General features: G+C 38.8%; 1 protein-coding gene across 1 annotated transcript in view; it reads left to right on the top strand.

The window, feature by feature from the left end:
* The window catches only part of eys (eyes shut homolog), a 212093-nt gene that overhangs the window by 103419 nt on the left and 84295 nt on the right, over positions 1-24379 (top strand). The window contains 8 exon segments of the mRNA XM_057341382.1: positions 1947-2071; positions 2631-2755; positions 4435-4663; positions 14723-14913; positions 15045-15136; positions 17277-17442; positions 19277-19389; positions 22321-22553. Coding sequence (XP_057197365.1) covers positions 1947-2071; positions 2631-2755; positions 4435-4663; positions 14723-14913; positions 15045-15136; positions 17277-17442; positions 19277-19389; positions 22321-22553 — 1274 coding nt within the window.

Genomic DNA, 24379 nt, shown 5'->3' with positions numbered 1-24379 from the left:
AGAGAGGATGATTATGCAGCAGCTGGTCCAACATTATTTTTCAGCTGTAGTACTGAAATTGCATTGTGGCGTATTACTCGGTGTGCATAAATGGACCCATGTAACATTTCTCATGATGTGTTTCTGCTAATACGACTTTCCGCCGCGAAGAATCGGCTTGACTGTCCAGACGCTCGGTTTAGCCAGGCGATAATGCGATCTACAGTTTTCATCGTGTCAGGTGGACAGATGCACGGACGGACAGCTGTGGAATGAGAAAGCATTGTCTGTCCAAATGAGGGCTCATTGGATTGATTTTCTCGAATGGAAAACAAACGCCTCCATCCTACTTTGTGTTTACTCCCATTTGAAATCGCTCGCAGACTGATGACTTGCAGGCCGATTGTATTAAAGCCGGTCTCATTCGTTAACGAACAAAAGCACATATTTTAAAGACAAACAAATTGGAGCTCAGTCAATTTTATATCAGACTCTGTTTCGCATGATATTTGAAGTTTCAGAGCACATTGAGTATTGATATTAAAATCCTAACAGCTTCCTCTAAAAGACAAAAAATGAAACATGTCTCAGATTTAGGTGTGGATGTGTTGTCTTGGTGCTTTAGAAACAGTTATGTTGATCTGAAGATCCTATAATGTAATATGTATAACTTTGATCTCCAAAGTGAGTTGTTATAAGAAAGTTTTTTTCTAGAAACTAGAGAAACTTAAAGGTCCAGTGTGTAATTTTTTTTCAGTATCTATTGACAGAAATGCAATATAACATACACAACTATGTCTTCAGAGGTGTATAAAGACCTTACATAATGATATGTTTATGTAATTGATTATGTTTTATTGCCTTAGAATGAGCTATTTATATATGCACACACCGCAGGTCACCTTGGAATTCATCATGTTGTTTCTACAGTAGCCCTAAACGGACAAACTGCTCCGCAGAGCGCTCCGTAAATACGTTATCTCCTTCAGTAAAAAAGTAAAAACGTGACATTTTAGTTCTGTGTCAGCCACCGTAGTGCTTCGAAAGGGAGAAGTGTGCCACAGTTTGTAACCTCACCACTAGATGCCGCTAAATTTCATACACTGGACCTTTAAGGTGAATTTGAAAGAACCACTGAAGACGCTTTATTTATAACAGTAAGCCTGTGGTCACTTCAGGACTCTTCTTTCAGTTTGTTTCATGTTTTTGTGTTACTGTTATTGGTGTTTTTTTGCCATCTTTCTGTTACGTAAACCCTGACATTTACTTTGAGAAGCTCTCTCAATGTTAGACACACTTATCGTCTCTCACGTGTGCTTTTATTTAGCTAACAGAAATATAAAACAGCAAATATTGTCTTATTTGCATTCATAGCCTTATTTGTTTGGATGTGGCCAAAATTTGCTGCTTTGTTTTTAATATATAGCTTTGATTCATCCACAGGTAGTAATATTTTAGGAAGTATTGAATATCTGCACTTTTTTTGCTGCATCTGTTTTTGCTTATTTTTTAAGATGTAGACTTCTCACAGAGCGTGAGCATACACAACTGCATCTGTTCAGCATCACGAGCGTTGGTGAAGTTATCACCATGGCTACAGAACACTGAATCATACAAAGTACCGTCACCATATGTCGTCTCAGCCTGATTTTTTCTGTTTGTGAGGTGCAGTCAGATAATTGAATCTTTTTCTTAAAAACTCCCAAGAAATATTTTGCAATTTGCTGTATTCCAACAAACACTGTGTAAATGAGACATTTCTCGCCATCTGCGTGGCGCCCAAGTTTTCACAAGCCTGTCTGACCATATGTCCATCATTAATGATATTTTTCCTTGGGAAAATTCGCTTTTCCATGGTCTCAAGGCCGTGGCTCAAAAATCGTGCCATTCTTTTAAGTCTTTCGAGGGACATGTTTTTAAAGTCTGATTCCATGGGCGATGTTATAAAGAGTAATGCTTTTATTCAGCTGCTCACCAGGTTTTGTTGGAGATTTCTGTGAGGTGGAGATGAATGAGTGCTGTTCGGAGCCGTGCTTTCACGGGTCTATCTGCCAAGACCTCATCAATGCCTACCAATGTCACTGTCAACCAGGTGAGGCTTTTATATTATAGATATAAAAAGAAAATCCTACTGGTTACCTTTCATGATGTTGTATAGGCTTCGAATATTGCATAAGTTAGTACGGCATCCAATTTTATGCTTTTATTGGGGTCATCTGTATATGATCTTATAATGTCCAAGGCTTGGGAAAGTTGAAGAGATGAATATAATGTTGATTATATGTGAGTGTTTACAAATCCAAATGGGTATTGCACTGTTAGTCAGGTTCTCCTTATCTTACGTCTGAAGAACATGAGCAATACAGCTTGATGAAAGGTCTCCACTTCATGTGTCTTAATTCCGCCATGCGAAGCCTCTTACGTTCCTCTTGGGAGTAATTTGCTCTTTGAGGAGAGCGAAACCGACGCAAACCTCATTGAATATTAAAATATATTCAGCTTTCCTTCCGCCTTTACGTATGCGTGTGATTTTGCATTCTAGAACAGGGAAAGCGGAAAGAAGGTAGATGATGGAATGAGGGAGAGCTGTATGAGAGCGGAGGGGACGGGGGTTGGCTCGTTGTGGCACTCAAGGTTTTTGTTCCTGGCAGGTTGGACAGGCCTTCACTGTGAAGATGACATTAATGAGTGCTTGCTGCAGCCATGCAACCAGGGAATGTGCATCCAGAATGAGCCGGGCCACGGCTACACCTGCTTCTGTCGGCCCGGATTTGTGGTGAGTCTCGCTAAGTACCCCCAGTCACCCTCCTTACTCCCTGAGCTCTTCATCTTCCCCTGAGGTGATCTGAGAGGGGTACAATCCTGTTTGTCGTTCTCCTGTCAAGTATTTGCCGTATGCTTGTTGCTGTTCTGTATGGCCTTTAAATATCCTTGACATCTTTAGCAATGGAAAACCTTGCGGTGTCTTGGTAACCACGGCACCAGTGGAGAAGCGCAGATGTTACTTTGTCAATAAAATATCTACTCCATTTATCTTCTTTGTCTATAATGTTGTCTATACAGTATATACGAAAAAGATATGTTTTGTCTTTGTGTGTCTGTAATGTACTCCAAAATAGAAAAACAAAAAGCTCAGCAGCAGAACAAAGCAAGAAGAATCAAATAAATTACTTTATGAAGACAAAAGCCATAAAAGTATTTTTTGTGTCAAAAAAATTTCATCATGTCAAAAGACATTATATACTGTACTGTAGGTAAATGTTCATCAGAACACACTTAAAGAGACTTAAAACAGCAACTTAAAGGTGCTGTAAGCAAGTTTTTTTCCCCATTGCCTGACAAAAATCACTGAAATAGGTGTCTTGAGAAATCACACCAGACATTGTGACAGCCGTAGGCTCTGTAAACAGCCAGAGAGAGCCAAGGGAGACAGTCTACCCTTTTAGTTATTTATTTTTGTAGAAAACACTTTTTTGTGTTCATGATTTCCAACACCGGATTGGCTTACAGCACACGTTTAGGAGAGCGAAGTTTACAGCACCCTTAACTTCATCTGTGTCTCCATGCAAATATCTGTCAATCGATTTAAACTGTCATTCAACATCACTATTACAGTCATTGGCTGTTTGTAGCAATGTCCCCCTTTTGTGAGCTCTCCCATCAACTTGGCTCGATTGGCTGTGGAATTGTTTGCATACTGCCACTTAAAAAAAAAACATAATTCAGGCAATGCCTTGCTACCCGTGTAGTCTTAAGCAGTTGCTACTAGTGTACAATAGATGCCGTTTCAGCTGAAGGCTTTGTTAATAATTGCTCCTGCTGCCGGGCTTAAGCTAATTTACACCCTTATTTAGCAGGATTTGAGTTTTGCACCAGGCTTGAATCCTAATGCCCTGAGCATAGTTGTGTACAGCGAGTTTATTACAGCACATTGCATCAAACTTTCGGCTCCTTCACTGTAATCCGGCATACTCTCTCAATTATTTCAAAAACCTCCCCGCCACTTATTATTGTAATGACAGTATTGTTGCATGTGGCATCAAACAGTCTTATAACCCGGCAGGCATTTTAAAAAAGACAGAGAGGAAAGATTTATGTCCTCTGAGAAGTCTTTTCACTCTGAAATTAGTATATTCAGAGACATTATAAGGTTATGAAACGGATCATTCATAATAAAATGAATGGGATGAACTGTGGGGGGTGGAAGACCAAACTTGTAGTTTAAAGAGCCAATCACGTTTTAGTTGAGGGAAAGTTCCATCTTACAGCCAATCAGTAGCCAATAACCACTACGTGGCTGATATGATATGATATATGACGTGACGTGATATATGATACGATACGCTATACAATATATTACACATAAAGTATGAAATTTGATTATATTTTTATATTATATTGACTATATTATTGTATTATACTAAAAGAACCTTTGGTATATATTTTTAATTTCAGGGCAAGAACTGTGAATATAATTACAATGACTGCATTATCCAATCCTGCCCTAGTGGGTTTTCTTGTGTGGATGGCATCAACAATGTCAGTTGTGTGTCTGTGGATGCTGACACACCCCCTGACCCTCCCATCGCTGTTGTGCCATGGAGACCCATACACCACAGCCAAGAGTTACGCCCCAGTTTTGCTTCTGTGGAGGACCTGCAAAGTGCAGAAGAGCAGCCAACAGGTTGGTAGAAAACCATCAGATCTGTGTGCTTTCGTATATTTTTTCCAGTCAAAAAGTTTAATTAAAAAAAATTGAAATAGTTTGTTTTTTATAAGTCAGAAACTTCAAATTCTTTGTGGAGCTTGTATAAACTGAGATAGTTATTATCTGCATCTTTATGCATCAAGCGAGGATTTTTTTATTCTTTACGTTATGAGGCTGACTCAATCCGTAATGGCTTTCATTGTTATTGGCAAATTTATTGGGTAAATGAAAGACATCATGAAACAAAGATTCAAATCAATGACCTTGTGTTGTTTGTTTTGATTGATCGACTTCATTATCTGCTCGTATTTGGAATACTATTGACACCCCTTACCATGCCTATGATAAATATTATTTATGGAGCGCTTATCAATCTTTCAGTCAAATATATAGCCTAGTTTAGCATTGTATTCTAGCAAACACACTGGAGGAAAACAAATGTTACGGCACCACGACGATAAACGACTTCAGATACTTTACCACACATCTCAAAGATGCGACGTCCTTGAAATGTGTTTGTTTTGTTATTATACCCAAAATAACCTACATTTCACTTCGCTCTGTTCCAAAATGAGCCGGGAACCCCTAAAGGTTGGAAAGATAAACATTCACCATCTGTGGTATGTCTGATAATAAGAGCTTTTTCCACATTTGTTTCACTAATGTCCTCGGCAATAGTTTGAACAAACTCATTTAGTTTTCACTGAAAAATTAGGCTAATTAGGAACTTAAACTGCGCTGCGGTTTGTGATGTTTATTGAGTATGACACAAGGCGCCCATTGGTAACAATGAATACATTGTAGGGAGCTGAAATGTCAACGTGGAACTAAATTTACACATTGCTTAGGAAATTGAAGCTGCCTACCAACGTTTCCTGACAATAGACTAATAAAATGGATTCTGGAGGCTAAATTTTTCAAATCACTCTGGATAATTTAGCAAATCAAAGTCTACACGAGTTATTTTAGACGTAGTAAAGCGTGAATACGCTTATTTCCCCATAGCATGACTTTTCACTTTCGTGAGAATTGATTTCAAATGAACTGCTGGCCTGTGGTCATTTTCAAAACATTTTTGTATAAATACTGCATTTCACAGTGTTAAAGAGTGCTGAAAACACGGTTCCCTTGGTTGCAGATGCGTTTCTGTTGTACAAAAGCCGTATTGTTGGATCGGTATCTAAGATTGAGGCTATTCAGAGCAAACCAAAAATAATCAATGGACCGGTTAAAGGGCCGGTATGAATGTGTTTCTGGCATATGCTGTGGGAATGATTTTGACATTTGAGCTACAGTAGATGGCGTCCCACGGGACACAAAACAATGGAATTAAACCTCTATGCAGTATGAAAAATGAAGTAAACAGATCTCTAGAGGGTTCCGACTGCATATCACTGACTCGATGAATGTTTGCTCTGAAGATATTGTATCCACTAATTTTTTCTGCCACCATTGAGAGAGTCCCATAAGAAAGTGTCCTCCGGGAGCAGCGCGGTTGATTTTCCAAACGTGCACTTTGCAGCAATCAATGAATTTACAATGTGGAAGGCTAATGCTATAAACAGCTTTTAAAACTTCCGAGAGGTAAGGTATCTCAGTAATTACTCTGCGATTGTCCAGACAGGATGGAATTGAGGCCATTTTTTATGGAAGATAAAACTCGAGGATGTTGCTGTAGTCCATGCTCAAAAAAACGTTCAGGGACATCAATCATCAGACATTGGACTGTGAAGTCTTTTGAACACATTTACTTTACTGATGGACGGCTGACCGGGGCTGTTTTCACCGACCGGCGAAGTGAACCTGAATTGAGAAAGCCAAATTCTAAATGACATGATTGCACATTTGTATTAGCGAGGGCTCAACAATAAGGATGGATTGCTGGCCCAGGGCTTTTGTGAGGATGGAATTTCAGGATGGCTGATGGATCTGTCATTTGTGCTTTTGGGAAAATGCTGCTTGGTCACTTAAAACTAATATTTGTTGATCTCGGTTTTATGCCTGCAAACCTAAATATTTTTTGTTTGGTTTTCTGTGATTTATGAAACGTTGTTTAAAGTTGAGATTTTTTTTACATTTTATAGTTATTTTTATATTTTTTTATAGTTAATAGAAAATTTTTATATAATTCTATACTTTTTTATAGTTTATATTTTTCCACAGCCTTGTTTACACTACCAACTGTTCTACTCACTAAAAACAGTTGGGTTAAAATTGACAATATATTGGGTTACAAGTTTAACCCAACTGTTGGGTTATGAAATAACTAATTTGTCGTGTTATTTTTGCCAACATGTTATTTATTATTTTATTATTATTATTATTATATTTGGTATTTATTATTTTTGGCCATCCTATTTTTTTTTTTTTTTTCAGAATCAGAAGGAGCTTTATTACCAAGTATGTTTACACACACGAGGAATTTGACTTGGCGACAGGAGCTTAGTGCAGAAGAAAGTGTACACATGGTGCAAACAATATGCACTATATACAAAAAGTGGAAAAATATAGACAAAAAACAACATATATTTTTTTTAAAAGAGTGTACAGATGTGTTATTTACAGGTTTAACCTATTGTTTCTTACAATGTACAGTTTCCAGATGCTATGTGCAAGTGTGCAATTGTCACGGATGGCAGAAGAACCCAATTGCAGGCAGGCAGTGAAGGGGTTAACTAGACTTTAATATTACAAAAAACATGCAAAACAAAAACCCACAGTGTGGAACAAAACACGATAATGAATGGAAGAACAGAACAGGCACATAAACTGACTAAACTAAAATACAAGGACTAAACACCACACTGAACAAAACTACAAAGAACTGACAATAACTAAACTCACACAACAACCAGGAACAGGAACATACGGCACTAGGCACAGGGGTAGTACACAGACAAGAACCATATACATACAATGACCGAACACAGGACAAAGAAACAAGAGGGTATATATAGGTAAGACAAACAAGGGATAATGACACTGGGCAGGTGTGGGTAATTAAACACTCAGTGGAAGATGACAAGGAAACGAGAGGAGCGGGGCCAATGACAAGACACTGGAGAGAACGTATATTATTGTCAAACGGACAACAATATGTTTCTCTCCACACATAACCTTAGGACTCTGCCCCGATCCCACCACATGACTAGAATTTCATAAACAAGACGGTGGGACCGTGACAGATCCCCCCCCTTAATGAACACCCCCAGGTGTTCACCAAGGGGTTGACAAACAGGACATGACAGACTGGGAGACAGACAGGACAAGGCAAAACAAAGAAAACAAAATCAAGGGTAAACATGACAAGACAACAACAGGACTTGGGTGAGACATCAAAAATAACAAACATGGGAGGGGGGGACCAAACAAGGGCCCATAGGGGGCAGTCCATAGGGGTGGGGAAAAGTCCCAGTCCCCGGCTGCGCTCGAGGGCGCGGAGTCCTGGGGGACTTAGGGGGAGTCCACGGGGGGACAGTCTTTGGCCCTGGCAGTTTCCCAGGGCCCAGCTGGACATGGCTTGACGCCGGCTGGAAGGCCGGCTGGACATGGCTTGACGCCGGCAGGATCACCGGACTGGACGCCGGCTGGATCACCGGACTGGACGCCGGCTGCACCGGACTGGACACAGGGCTGGACACATGACTAGACAAAAGACTGGACACAAGACTGGACACAGGACTGGACACAGGACTGGACACTGGACTGGACACCGGCTGCACCGGACTGGACGCCGGCTGGACCACCGGACTGGACGCCGGCTGCACCGGACTGGACGCTGGCTGGACCACCGGACTGGACGCCGGCTGCACCGGACTGGACGCCAGCTGGACCACCGGACTGGACGCCGGCTGCACCGGACTGGACGCCGGCTGCACCGGAGTGGTGGCCGGCTGCACTGGACAGCACGTTCCCCCGTAACGCTCCTTCCTCCTTTTCCGCACCACCGGGTCTGCAGCCATCCTTGGCTGACCCGTGGGGACCGGAGGTAATTCAGCTTTGGGGGAACCCAAACGAATTTCATAAACAAGATGGTGGGACCTTGACAGCAATGTGATGGACAGAGTGTAGTAAGAGCTTTTAATTGTTCAGACTGAGTATTGCGTCAAACTCGGCTCATTCGCTGTAATGCGGCATACTCTCTCAATTATTTCAAAAACCTCCCTGCCACTTATTATTGTAATGACAGTATTGTTGCATGTGGCATCAAACAGTAGAGTATAGAGAGAAATAGTATAGAGAAATAACTGTTCTTGTGTCTGGCTGTTCTGGTGGTCAGTGGTCTGTAGCGCCGGCCAGATGGCAACAGTTCGAAGAGGTAGTGAGCTGGGTGAGTGGCGTTAAACAAATAATGTACAACATAGAAATACCTTTATAATACCTTTATAATTCTTTATTTACAATACAATAAGTTTTGGTTGAAGTTGTTTTATTAATGTACTTTATTTTATCATAAAGTTACTAGCAATTAATTATCAATTTATAAGAATCAAATAAATAAATAAACAAACAGAACAGGTGCTAGTCTATCTTATACAATTGTAAACTACCTAAGCAAAAACTACCAAACAGCAGCACCACCAGGCTTGGCATACTCCAAAATGTAAATAAACAACACGTATCATCTGCTTGTAAAAGACAGTCTTCTATGGGATTACTTTTGTGTCAATAAAAATGAACGCAAATTTACTAATTTCTGATATTTAAGCATACACCTTCAGATCAAAAGCTTTTATCTTAATGAGAAATCTTTCACTCAAGTTTTCTAAAACTTTAGACCGAGAAATTTAAAATAATGTATTTAAAATAGGTTATTTAAATCTATTTAAAACATTTTTCTGACATATAAGTAAGAATGATTTTTATATTTTTTGCAGAGGTGCCAGTGAAAATTTTGTTAAGTAAATAGTCTTTTTGTTTAGCCCTTGTACCCATCAGGTTTAGACCTATGATGTTCTTTTCTTTGCACCTGCTTTATTTTTCCTATTTCTTCCATCCTGGTGAGGTTACTTTGACAATTTCCAGATTCAAAGATTCAAAACATTGGTCACCGAAACAATCAGAGCAAAACATTAGACCGGAGTTAATGGGCAGACACAGTCCTCAATGTTTGCGACAAAAAAATATTGTTTCATTGCCTCACAGTCATTCTGCCCACCCTACATGTTGTCAACCATCGCTCTCCGAAAAATGCCTTTGCACAATGTTTTCATTTTTATTATTATATGTATATGAATATAAATCGCATCAATATGTCTATTTAGGCCACTAGGTAAAACCATCTTCTGCCCTATGTGCAGCTATAAATTAGATTAACCTCAAACTTGCATTATATCTCCTCTGTCTTCCTAACACGCTGGGTGTGGAATAGTTTTATAAAAAATTAAATACTGAACAGTTCAAAATCTTTGATATTTTCGGTTTTAAAGGCAGCTGGTAATGGTAGTCGGGTCATGCTGGTTTTCGCGGATCTTTGTGCACGCAACACTTGGACAAATGGTTGATGCAACACTTCGGTAATGCGAAGAAACTGTGATACGATTGGGAGTTCATTTGTAATTCCGCCATATTTTGAAGCGAAACAATATAAAAAGCAGAGCTCCGGGGTGGTCTCCTGCTGTCTTTCTTGGGAAATGTGGTTGTTTTGAACCACGTGCGGTGAAGGTCGTTATCAAAGCTTATTATCTTTGTTAAATAACTTAAAAAGTTTATTCAGAAAAAGGAAAGGTTAGATGCAGTATGCAAATTGCAATGAGCTCTAAATTCAGGCCATGTACCCACAGTCTTTTGCAAAATTCCCTCAGTGAATCGAGTGCTAAAACAATAATAGATACTAATGGGTCATTCCAACTGTTCTGAGTCTATATACTTTGTTCTGAGTTGTAAACTACAGCTGATGAATAACGCAGTACACAGACAGGTCATAAATCAGATGACAATAAAGGAAAATGATCATTAATTTATTTGCATAACTAGCATTGAATTATTCATCATGGTTTCAATCTGCTCAATCTGTATCTCATTAACATGAGTTGTGAGGCTTGTAAATCTGAGAGTTTTATGTAGTATCTGTCTTATTTTCTGTTGGTCTCTTTTTATGCTTATGTTTTGGTTTATCGTGTGCATGTATGTGAGTGACATATAGTCATTTTGCGATATATGTTGTTTAAAATTCATTTGAATATGAGTATGAATGAGAAATATCTTTTAATCGTTTAGCATTGATGACTGTAAACAATAGTAGATCTCAAAATGAAAAATATAATGCTGAAATTTTAATACTGATTACTTTATTAGCGTTTGCTAATAAAGATCAATTGGACAGTGATGCATTATAGGTGATGATGCATAATGTGCCAATAATAATGCTTGTTAATGGAAGTTGTTATGAAGTGTTAAAGTGATAGATTACCCAAAAATGACAATTCTGTCATCATTTACTCACGTTCTTGTCATTACAAACCTGTATGACTTTCTTCCGCAGAACACAAAAGAAGATATTTTGAAAAATGTTGTTAACTGGACCCCATTCACTTGCATTGGTTTTGTCTCCATACAATAGAAGTGAATGGGGGGCCAAGTGCTGTTCAGTTACCAACTTAATTCAAAATATCTTCTTTTGTGCTCTGCGGTAGAAAGAAATTCATAAAGGTTTGAAATGACAAGTGAGTAAATGATTAGGCTACAGTATACAGTTTGGATTTTAAAAAATACCTTTTCTTTCATAGATTAAACAACAATCTGAGCATATGTTGACATGACCATATGGAAACCACTCTCTCACTTGTTCTTCCCTTTACAGTGATCTATATTTATGCATCCCATAATAGTGCTCATCAGCACAACTGGCATAGATATCCAGCAGAGTCAGCATTTCACAAACATTAGCAATAACTACACTGCAGACTTGTTTTATCCAGCAATAGTTTTATGCTAGAGATTTCCTGTAGTGTGCTTCATAGCACCGCGTCGATAATAACTGCAGAATGAGCTTACACTCACATGTCCCGACTGACCAGTTTAAAACCATTTGAATATTAGAAAACCTGAGACAGCGTCCACATGGAAGGTAGAAGCTAAATTACAGATTTCAAAAGGGAGTTAGCTGGAGTTAACTGATAATGAGCCATGTGTTTGCCTCCCGGCCGCGTGAAAGCCTTATATCAATCCAAACAAGCATCTCAAATTAATGAATGGCTCCGTCTCACAGGGCTCATTTTCCTACATCAGAGCTGGTAAACCTGCCTGAAACACCCGGGGAGGGAGAAGGTATGCTCCGTAGTTGCCCTGCATTCACTGCATCATTAAAAATGACTTCTTTTCATTCTCGCAGGTGCAGGTTTTGCTCCAAAGTATTTGTCCTATTACGTTGTGCAGGACTTTAGTGGAGGCGAGAGGATTTTTCTGTGAATGCACCACAGACTCTCAACAGCAGATGAGAAGACATCTGCATTAAAAAGATTTAAAGTCTAGCAAATATTGGTAGAGGTTTCGTCGTAAGTCCATTAATCTTGACGCCAGTCACAAAATAAGCGTTGGTCGGTCAGAAAAATACCAAAGGCACATTATGGAGTGCGTTTCGTTGCAAAACACCCTGAGGCGAGACCTTTCGTAGGAACCATTTGAGATTGAAGGGCATTAACTTCAGCCCAACACTAATGCCCGGGCCAAATTGCTCAAGTCAGAATCGGTCTTTTAAGTTTGTCCGCATCAGTACCCTAAATGATCTCAAAGAGGGTGGAAGTACTTCTGAAAATGTCCCATAATTGCCGACTGATACGGATGACAGAGAGTGGGGATATCATGTCTTAAAATGAGGCATGTAATAAGCTGGTATCATTTTTCACACTTTCTCTCATTGCTGTCCAGTTGGGGTTTATACGCCGAGTGTTTGTTGGCCGAGCGTGTGATAATGCGGGCGTCACGTGGGTTACTGTATTTTTCTGTGATACAGGGCTGATGTATAGTAGCTGACAGAAAGAGGTTTGGAGGAAGCGGGTGAAGCGTGTCCACTTTTTACTTAAGATGTTTTCTAGTCACAGTAAAGGAAGGAACTGGTAAATGTACTCAGATTTAAGATGAAATAATTTTCTTTAAGAATGTCTGCTATTAAACAATATTTTAAGACAGTATCTGTAACATACAATCATTAGAAATATGACGTCCACTTGAACGAGTATTATAATAACAGCTTTCCTGTAGCTCAGTTGGTTAGAGCATGCGCTAACAACGCCAAGGTCATGGGTTCGATCCCAGGGATTGCACATATTTAGAAACAAATGTATAGTATAATGCAATGTATAGTATAAAGTCGCTTTGGATAAACGCGTCTGCCAAGTGCATAAATGTAAATATAATACTTTATGTATTATGTCAAGGAGAAAACTTAGTGACTATGAATGTGTAATTGATTTATAAAAAATATGGACAGATTTTTTTCAGACAAATCCGTTTAAAGAGATAAACTCTTTTTTTTTCTTTTTTATTTTATATGGTTTTTTTATTAATTTTTTTTTTGTTTTTTTTTCTTTCTATTTTATTTGTTTCTATTTTTTTTTGTTTTCTAAATTTTTTTATAATATCTTCTTTTATGTTCTGCAGAAGAAAGAAAGTCATATAGGTTTGGAATGACATAAGGGTGAGGATATAATGTCGGAATATTGCATATCCCATTTCCGAATCTTATTTTGTTGTACATGACAAAATTAAAGCCAATAAGGCAATTTTTTTACAAAAAATAAACATCTTGCTAGAAAAGCAAAATATAAGATTTTTTTAAAAGGTAAAACTGACCTGTTACCTGCATGTCGCCTTAAAGTTTAAAGACTGAAACCTTTCAAATGTTCAATATATAATGCTTTACATTTCATTAGAGATGAGAAATTATTTTAACTTATTTTTAAAAAGTTTTTATTTTTTACTTTATCTCAAAAACACAGACTAAAGTACAAAGGATGTATCATGATGAACATCAGTGGATTTCATTGACAGCAGTAACACTTTAGAAAAGGCTCTGTCCATGCTGTCACTAATTGGAACAGAATGTCCCTGGACAATTATTCTTCAGTCCCCCCATTAACTATTAACCGAAGGGTGTCTTTTTAAATGTAAGTCATGCCATGTATTGGGTCACTCGAGGAGTTTTACCTTTGATCATTTTCCAACGGGAGAAGAAGCTAGTGTACTAGGCACAATTATCATTAAAGGGCTTTAAAATGAAAGACATGGATCGTACAAGTCCTCCGATTATTCTGAATGTCAAATGAAAGCGCAGTTTATGTCAACAATCTTACCTGAAAAATCTCTTTCATAAGATTAAATTCTTCATTGGTTTAAAACGAGCATGACTGTTCCCATAATTCCACCTAGCGAATAGGAAACACATCAAAATAAGAAATCTTTCTTTTCATCATGGTAACTATTTCAGAGGTATCTAATAATATTTGTATTTTTATAACATGTATATATAATATGTAAATACATTATTATTATAATTACAATTCTATGTTTTTAAAGTAAATTCTCTTTTGTAATTAAGAGAATGTTTCTTAAGGTTTCTAACGTTCAAAATGTGTCAGCCCTGCTCAAGTTGATTATTAAAGATGTGGTGACAGAGATTACATTAAAGTTTAGTTTAAATATTGGAATAACTATAAGTTTCTCTTTTATCTGAGAATTAATTCTTCCCTTTTTCCCTGCAGAGTTTATTCAGAATAAAGGTCGCTCCCTATCCTTATTGACTCGTGCTTATATAGTTTCGTGTTTTTTTGTGCTGTGCAGAATATTAATAGGATTTCTCACTCTTTTTGAGTGACATGCAACAGTACGTCTGTGATGTTTATCTTCAATCGAGCTTACATTTTCTTGCACCCAAGATGAGACATTATTTTATTAAATATCATTGTATTGTATTAAAAATTGTGTTTTTGTTTACTTCTCTATGATGAAACAAATCTTGATATATGTAAATGTAGTTTGCTATATGTAGATTTTGTCTCTGTATAGTTGCATCCACGCTGTATTTTTCCCCTGCAGATAGTATCTTTGAGAGATATTCTGGGAATTCCTTTCTGGAGTTTGAGGGCATTGAACTCTGCGCTGTGTTTAGCCTCACAGTAAGATTCCAAACTGAAGTAAGAGAAGGAACCCTGCTGTATTTGGATCAGGGCACTATGCCCAGAGGTGACTTTTTCATCAAACTCCACATTTCCAGTGGCACGCTTCAGGTAAAACTACACACGATTTCCTGTTTTTTTTTAAGCTAATTCAACCATTATCTGTAAAATTAAACGGTTCACTGAGTTAGGTGGAAAGTAATTATATGGAAAGACCTGATATATACCTTTCCTCCCTGCAGTATGATTTTTCGTGTAGCCAATAGGAGAGAGTTCAGAGAATCAATACAACACAGCAGGTTGCTGATGGAAATGAATATGTGGCGATTTTAAGGTAAGAGGTTTTGTTTTCCATCTTTTAACAGTTTAAAATAGAGTAGAGGTTAAAAATCAAACCGGCGTCCAGTAATGGAATAAACAGACATGAAAAATCTCATTAACAGAAAAACAATGCAAAACAAACTTTGATAGTTTACACGTCTTCTTTTTCTAAAGTGCAGAGTACTACTGATACGATTTTCTGTCCCACCCAGTTCAGTCCCATAGATCTCTCTGGTAACTAGCTGATCATTCGTTTCAGCTGTGATAAATAAAGGAGACTCACAAAAAGTGCTTCGCTCCCAGTCCCCAGGATTACATCATTATATATTTGTTAGTCCTGGCTGGAAGCGGAAAGATTGCTGAAAGATATTTTGTGATTAAGAGCACAGTCCACACAGTTCCATGAATCCATTAGGTTTGTTTTTTTCGCATGATTCAGCAGAGACTGAAATGCACGGTCACACAGTCATTGAAGGATTTGATCACATTCAGAGTTCCCGAGAGACGCCGCAGCCTCTCCACATGCGGACGTTCCCATCTTCTGTGCATCAGCCGGTTTCTTCCTGCTTTTATAGAGATTTTGAAAAGCATCCAAGAAGATGCACCAGCTGCACAAATCATTATTTTTGTGCCAGCTATCAAGACTTCAAGTGTGAGAGAGTTGTCGAAACAAAGAAGGATTAAAAGACCATCTCTGTGTGTGCCGTGAAACCATAATATTGTAACTTTCAAAACAAACAACACTCAGATTAAGTTATTTTACTTTTTTATAACAAATACTCGAAAAATGCCCCCTTTAGTTCCACTCCCTCACTTGCGTCTCATGTGACCAAGTGAAACGGTTTAATTCTCACAGCTCGCAGTTTTATCACAGGCTTTTAAGACATTCCTAAGTAAGAAGAGCGTTTTCTGTGTGTCCCGCTGTGGAACTGTCTGCTCTAAGACTCATCGGGGACCAGTGGCTCTCTGGCGAGCATCCAGGCGACTCTGTCAGAGCTCATCTAAATTAACCGCCTCTCCGGCTGCTCCAGAGGGGGGACGCTGTGGACCCGGTGGTACGCCCTCCCGGGGAGGCCGAAGAAGCAAAAAACTCAGTCCGCGAAGGCTTAACAAATCAGTCAAGATTGTCTTGCGAACCTCAGGAAAGGCAGAAGTATCATCTCAGGGCCGGGGAGGGAGGGAATACTGCCATTATGAGCCGGGCATCTGTAGGCCAATCCTCCAGCTGCACGTAGTTAGCCCAGAATCCACACTGAGGTAATTATCTTTCCTCCCCTGTTGTTTGGAAGGGCTGAAAAAGCTTTGGAAAAGGCCCAAGACTTGGGTACGTCTCCGGAACATACTGTCCGAGAAACATAAAATGAGGAGGAAAAAAGACTTGATGAGCTGCAGGTGAAAGATGCCCTTGAGTTTAACAAATCATTTGTTTTGCTGGTGGGTTTTCGCGTCTTGATTTACGCTAAACTCGTGGCACAGCTGTCAGAAGAATAGGCTGACGATTTTAATAAGTGTTTAGCTGGCAATAAAACTGTTTATAGAAGTTACAGCTATTGCAATAGAACTGGTTGTGTTTTCCTTCATTTCCTTTACATTAAGGTTTTGATTGATGCTGATATGAGGAAACGTTATATCAGATGCATTTTGTTATATGATGTGGTTACTGTATGTCTGGATAGAGTTATTCACACCAAGACCATTAGTTGTTTTTTCGTCCTAAAAAAGCCAACCATGATATTTGAAATGCTTTACCGACTAATGAATTCATAGTGGACCCTTTTTCCTCTGAATGCTTTCCTGTATCTCTCGTATCCATGGAAACAACGCAGTCATTAGGAGTCATTCAGCATAACCTGTTTTTGGTCTGAATATTAAATAAGCGGAAAATAATAACAGATAAAACAAGCATTAGGGGTGCTTGGCTTTTAAAGTAATTGTGTTCTCCTCAAGGCAAAGAAAATGTATCTTATTAGCATAAACCGAATTGCTTTAAAATCCGTCTGCGGTGTTAATACTAAACATCATTAATTACGTGCATTTATGACCATTAGGTGAATAGATACAGCTGAATAGACTTGGCATGTTGGTTTATAAGAAGACGGAGGATGTTTTGTCCGTACAGTATGTAGTACACTGATGATCTTTGTTTTCTGCAGACAACATCTTGCTCCATGTGAGGCTGAAGTTACTGTGGTTGGCTTTAGGACTGTCAAGAGCAACCAGAGCAAATACACATCACCTTTGATTTTACAGAAGACCAACCGTCTCTTCATAGGAGGTCTTCCTCTGCGTTATTCACCATGAGGTGAGAGAAGCTTCTGTGTGCTGGTTTTTAAAGAGACACATCTTAAGAGAAATGAAATACTGTGTAGTAGCAGTTGTTAATTATAACGTTTAATTTGGTGGTAGAACCAAAGTTAGATATTAACATTTATTTTTAAAAACAATTGTTTCCTGTTATTGTGGGTTTGTCCATGTCTACACAAAAAAGGTTAGATTGCTTTTACCCATGATTTGGTAAAATATGGACAAACCTAACTGTTGATGTAAATAAAAAATATCCATATTTGACTCAGTTATGTTAGCATTTTTGAAGTGTTTGCAAATATATATATTTATATATGTACATAGTTGTGGAAAAAAATAAGAGACCATTCCAGCATTTCTATGCATAGTCATCCAACAGCAAGACTGACGTACAAAAAAACGAACAAAAATCACTGTTGTATTGCTTAAATGTGAATCTGAACTCTTTTTATTTGCAGTATTTAAGGTCTGAAAAACTACAGAGCATTTTTTCTGTTATTTTCACCTGTACTCCTGTTGCATTTTCTGCAAATAAATGCAAATAAAAACAATGTTTTTATTTGAAATTTGGGAGAAATCGTGTTAGTAGTTTACAGAATGAAACAAAGATGATAGTTTTACCTAAACACATACCTATAAATGGTAAATAGAAAACCTAAAAATAATTTTGAATTTGTTCTAAATTCACCTAAAGCCAAGGTATGGCAGACTCTCGTGACGTCATCCAATCTTACTACTGTTCCTCGACATGATGGTCTCGCATATATTTATTTACAGCTATCCTCACATATAATAAAGATGAAGCACAACACGCTTTAAATAATCTATTGATGAAAACATCATATAGTTTAAAAACAAATGGAAGCAGATCTGATATGTGATGTGAAAATGTAGAGAAGTGAGTTCGGCGGATTCGAACCTGCTTAGTGGCAGAGTCAAAATCATTTGTCACACGTCTTTCGCACTACGCCGCTGAAGCTACTGATAAAGCAGCACTATTTTTACACTCTTTTCTGGTGGAGGAGCCACCTACATTTTTCGTGCGTCCGATGCCTATGCTCCTGCAATAGATACTGCAATAAAGCATTACTTTGAATGGACCTGACCGGACAGCCAAGGCAGCCGCCAGCCCTTGGTCATACCCAAATGATGCCCCTGCATAAGTTGTATTAAAATGGACATGATTGTAAGATTGCTGAAAAACTGGTTCAGAGGTCTTCAAAGAGCTGTCAAGGTCCACATATTGACAGTCATAAAGCTTTGAGCCGCTAGCAGACACACTTTTCATTTCTCCCGCAGGCGGCTGAAAGCAAGTCACGGGCACTTGAGAAACGGATAAAAGAAAGAAAGGAGATGTTCAGATGTTTTTGCCTAGACAACAATTTGACCAAGGTGCTTTTTTAATTTAGCTGCTCCTTTTGTGGGCAATACAAATTCTCCTTTATAAAGCAATGCTGTATAAGCCACTTCTGACCGTCAAATTTATTAGCGCAAAAAAACGTAAGTTTGCATTTGTCAAGTGTGTATAAATGAAACTTTATGCAATGAGTGGCGTCACTGTGAACATGTGACTCTCTGCAATGATTCCTCCAAAACATCTACTTTTGTTTCCATGGGACAAATAAACTCATACGGGTTCGGCACGACACCGGGTTGAGTAAATAATGACAGAATTTTCATTTTCGGAAAAAACGTTCCTTTCAATGCAACCTCTTTGTTGTACAGTTCGTTCCTCTCCCAGAAGTGTTTCTTTGTACCTGTATTTCGATTCACCCTCAGGCCTGAGATGATTTTTTCTGTTTTCCTCTGAAGTAACTGCTTGAGACTTTGTTGTTTCCTCCTCCCTCAGGAAGCCGAGCCTTTCCACAGCTACACCGGCTGCATTGAAATAATGGAAATTAATAAGCTCGGAGGATTCCGTGCGGCCCATGCCATTGCTGGGAACAATGTTGACAACTGCAGGTAATTGAACCTGATTTTCTGTCAAGATTTAATACAATTCCAACGTCTCCTGGTTTTCTTCAACAAAGTTTTTCTTTTCTTTTTTTTAATTTCCCATGTTTCTCATGGCTCAAGGATGTAGAAGTTGACACGCTGCGTCTGTGAGCAGTCTATCAAACACGCGGTCTGTAATTTACAGTGTCGCATTGAGCACACAGGTGTCGTACGGCCGTGCTGTTTGCAAATTGCTAATCAAGACGGAGATGCTTGGGTTATTTAAGTTTGGCTTCACACATTGCGTGTTGTTGTTTGAAAGGACAATGCAATCATTCGTGCTGACTTGAGTGTTTTGCATTTTGTCGGAGAGAAAGTCAAGACCTGTTTTACGGAGCAGTAGGAAATCACATCTATGATCTTGAGAGAAAGAGTAAAATATAGTTCATTATATTTTCTTCTGTTTTATTGTTTCTCAGGGGAGTTGATGTTTGTTGTAGTTTCCCACTTTATATTTGAATGAATGATATACAGAATAATATTTTTGATATGGAATTATATGTTATGTGTATATATACAGTATATATTTAACATAATACAATTACTAAATCAAACTTAAAGTGATAGTTCACCCAAAAATAAAATTACTCACCCTCTTGTCATATCAAACCTGCATGACTTTCTTTCTTCCGCAGAAAATATTTTGAAGAATGTTCTAAACTGGCCCCCATTCACTTGCATTAGTTTTGTGTTCGTACACTAGAAATGAATGGGTGCCAGTGGTGTTCGGTTATCAACTTTCTTCAAAATATCTTCTTTTGTGTTCTGCGTAAAAAAGAAAGTCATACAGGTTTGAAATGACAAGAGGGTGAGTAAATGATGACAGATTTTTTTTATTTTTGGGCGAACTTTGAATCACTTTAAGAGACAAAACAACATTATTCTTGAATATTCTTTCTCAGGCGTGTGAGATGTTTCTCAGATTGTTTACTCAACAGTGCTGTCTTTATTTTGGCAGTGTTGTTAAAATATGAAAAGTTCTATTTTTAACCCTCCTGTTTTGTGCACATTTTAGCAATGATTTAATGTGTGGTGTTTTATTGACCCCACAGATGTTTTAATTTATGTTAAATTACTCACATTTTAAATTGTCTTTTGCTTTTCTTACTCGCACTTTACCTGCTTTATTTTACATGGAATATTAGGACAAAACATCACTTTTTGTATTGTATTTATTTTATTTGTACATTTAATTGCTAAGTTTTCTGAATTGAGTTCCTGCAGAAACTAGAGTCCGACCGATATGGGTTTTTCTCTGGCCGATGCCGATATTTAGAAATCAGGCCAGCCGATGGCCATTATACGAGGCCGATTTTTTTGGCCGATTTTCTTTTTTCCACCTTCATCTCATAAAATCTAACAGTTAAGTAATAAGAAGTGATACAGAATATTGCTTAAATTAAACATTTATTGAAATGTCTCTTCAAATCAGTGCACTTGATTGAGAAGGATTGAGTAAGTGTTTATTGCAGGGTACAAGACAGTAGTCTAATAAATTCATAGTAATAATACATTGCTCAAAACTTTTAAGCACCTTCTCAAACTGTTCTGAAGCATGCTTCTTGTTAATGTTTGTTGGCACTGCTATAAGTCAATTGGTCATAATCTAAGTGAAAACAAAATTTAAAAAATCTCTCATATTGCACAGCCTGCTGCTCATAACTGCGTTTTTAGTTATATTTAGCTTTTAGCCTTTTTCTATTTTATAGGACAGACGAAAGCCTGACAGGAAAGTAGACGCTCTTGTGGTTGAATGCGTTTAAACGGCCACAATAGACCGCCTACGGACATAACGCGTAAACGAGGGGAAACAACAAGTCAGGATGTAAACTTTGGCTGAAGACTTAAAGGTTTGCTTTAATGACGAAAAACGTACCAAGCAAGCAGAATGTTTTCTTTCCATTTCAGATTAATTACACACACTTATGGTGCCACGGTACGCGGCAGTCGCATTTGACGCTTTCATTTTCAAAAGGAAACATGCGGTATGCGGCAAAAAACGCGGGCCGCTTCGTTGGCGGAGCTGAGGCTGTGAGCAAGCTGTGCTTGTGCATCCAAAATCCTGCAACTTCCAGGGGCACGGCTCTTTGCGGCAGGCGCAGCTGAAGATAAAAATCTTTTTGTGGACAGCAGCAGCAGCCACATCGGCTTAAAGGCGGCTGCCGCGCGGCAATTCCACCGCGTACCGTGTGAATGGCCCATTACAGTGTTCAGCGTGTCTCACGGCTGTCTGAGCAGCAATAAAAAACGCTTCTCTCTGTATGTTTATCTGCCCCGGGTCATATGTAACATGTAAATTGTGTGCACTTATTTCGTCCATTTGATAGAATGATCGACCAAAACGTTTTAGCCAGAAGTTTCGTCTTTTAACAAGGCATGGCTGCAGAGTGTGAGTTGCTCCGTCTCACACGCAGCCTCAGAGGGAGAATAATTCTCCGGTACAGAAACAGTAGGCTATTGATAACGTCGGAGTATATCTAGTTATACAATGCGGCAGGGCTGGACTGGGAAGAAAAATCGGCCCTGGCTTTTTTGGCCCACATCGGCCCTCCACCATTTCTGTCTGGGGGGGTGCATGGTCAGGGCATGTATACGTGTCTTCTGCATTCGCGTTGCATGCATTTGCATTTATAATACGTCCGTCTGAGCAGCCCAAGCCTCCATTCCGGCCCCATAGCAGAAACCATAAGAAAATGTTGATTTAAGATGCCTTACGTGATTCCATCTCTAGTTCCAGACTGGATAATAACTATTATTTTCATAAAGTTGTGTCAAATAAATCATATAAATGTATTTTCTTTCTAACAATTTTACAAAAAGTCAAAGTATACTGTATATATTTTCAAGACCCCCAAATATAAGTACCCCTACATTTATTTGCTCACACTTGTTATGTAGATCACCGTGGGGTCACAGCCCACCAGCAAACCCCACAGGTTACCCATCTCTGCTCATCACAGAGGAAACCACACCTGGATGGCGGATCACCCCACCCACCCAGCCTTCACCTCTCTGCCAGCAGGTGTCGTGTCTCAACGGTGGATCGTGCCGGCCGCTTTCCCTCCCCAGCGGGGCTTCGTCGTTCCTCTGCGACTGCCCTCTTCACTTCACAGGACGTCTGTGTGAGAAAGGTGACACTGCCACTTCTTTTTTTCTTTGAGGTGCGTAGTAGCAAGTCAAATAAATATGCAGAACCCTATAGATGTGAGGGTTTTGAATACAATAATTTGAGAGATTACCCCCAACTGTGGCAAATAATCCCTGGGCAACCGTTTGGCCTGATAAAATAAAGATATTTATTTCTAGTGGCAGATGCACAGTACGAAACCATGCCCTCGTGTTGAACCAGCGATCTCTTTAAATTATGCATGATGTGATTAAAGTAAGGTCCATATACACAAGTTGTAATGTCAGTTCCCCTTTTATCTGTTCGCCTACAAGTCCCACTACAAATGAGTGCTTGACCCTGTCACCTGTGTGCTTCAGATTCATTTTACCTCCTCTGCCTCACGCCAGGATAAGACATGTGGGATATTAAATTCTGGTGAAGGGAAAGGCTTTTACACTGTGAACCCAACTGGTATTGACTGACACTCAGCGGGCTGAGCTGCCATGGCAGAATATCTCACACTTTAACAATTTGCTCAACGCTGAACTGACAACGGCCGTTCCTTTTATCAAAATCAGCACCTTGTCTCTGAAAACAGAATTTTTATGTGCTTCCAAGAGTCCGGTATTCATTGTAATGTCCTCCTTCGCTGTGTTAATGGCCTTTTTATTGTATTTTACTCCTGCACCCGCTGACTCACCATATTTCGTCCCATGTCGATAAGCCGATGCTCAGGTAAAGAGCTAATTTGCTGAGCTACAAGTTCATCTGTCTCAATCGATGTAACGTTCAGATGCTCTGGCAGTTAAATGCTGGGCTTGAAATTAATTAGAAATCATTTATTCTGCTTTTCAGGCGTCTATTTTTGTGCTGGCCTGGACATTGATTGATGTGTTTGTGAACGGATCAGGTCAGATCTTGGAGGAGAAAAAGAAAAGGACAGTTCTTAACCTTTTAGATGAAGCTGTCTGTATATTTACTTTCTTTTAGTACTGATTTGGGCCTGACATATTGAAGGTTTTTGTATTTTTTTTTAAATAGCCAATAGGCTTGAGTCACGTCACAGCTATGAACCATGATTTGCTGGTCAGATGCAGGTGGTGTTCACGTGAGCATTGGATTGGACTAAATCTCTGAAGTGCGAGATGAGTCATCAATGTTCTTCTCCTCTGTTTTTTATGACTGTATGGAATAAAATTTACTTTATTTAGTCCACTTTTGATTTCAAGTCTTTAATGCAGCTTGAAAATAGGTTTTTAGCTATTATTGGACAACAGTCTGCTATTACACATCTGTCCTATTTTTAATTTCAGGGGCTTTTATAGGAGAGCTTTCATTTTAAAACCTGGTTGTTTTCGCCTTGTATTTCTACTTTGTGTCCGGTGTATTAAAATCATTTGTACGCAGAATACCTTTTTTATGTTTGGTTTTCATAATTGTGCTGTGCATAATAGCAAGTATAAGATATATATTCTTTAATATTCTTATAGTCATTATTCTCTTAATAGATCATAACACATTAAAGGCGGGGTAACTGATATCTGAAATCGGGCCGAGTACCAAAACCAGAGCCGTTGAAAAACAGACCAAAACAAACTTGTAGCCAATCAGCCTGCGTTGCACAGCACGTTTTAGGGCGGAGCAATGCAGGAAGGGGTGTGTTTCTTTTGCGTAGTAGTGTGTTTTGTTGACGATTTCAAATAACAACAACCTTTTTCAGACATCGGTTAGGCCTACCCCGCCTTTGAAGGGGTCATATGACACGGCTAAAACGAATATTATTGTTTGCTTAGATGTAATGCAATGTGTATACACGATTTAAGGTTCTAAAACGCTGTATTTTCCACA

This window comes from Triplophysa rosa, linkage group LG9 (genome assembly GCF_024868665.1).
Source record: "Triplophysa rosa linkage group LG9, Trosa_1v2, whole genome shotgun sequence".
NCBI classification, from domain to species: domain Eukaryota; kingdom Metazoa; phylum Chordata; class Actinopteri; order Cypriniformes; family Nemacheilidae; genus Triplophysa; species Triplophysa rosa.
The sequence above is the reverse complement of the archived record's forward strand: the minus strand, read 5'-3'. Positions and strand labels throughout refer to the sequence as shown.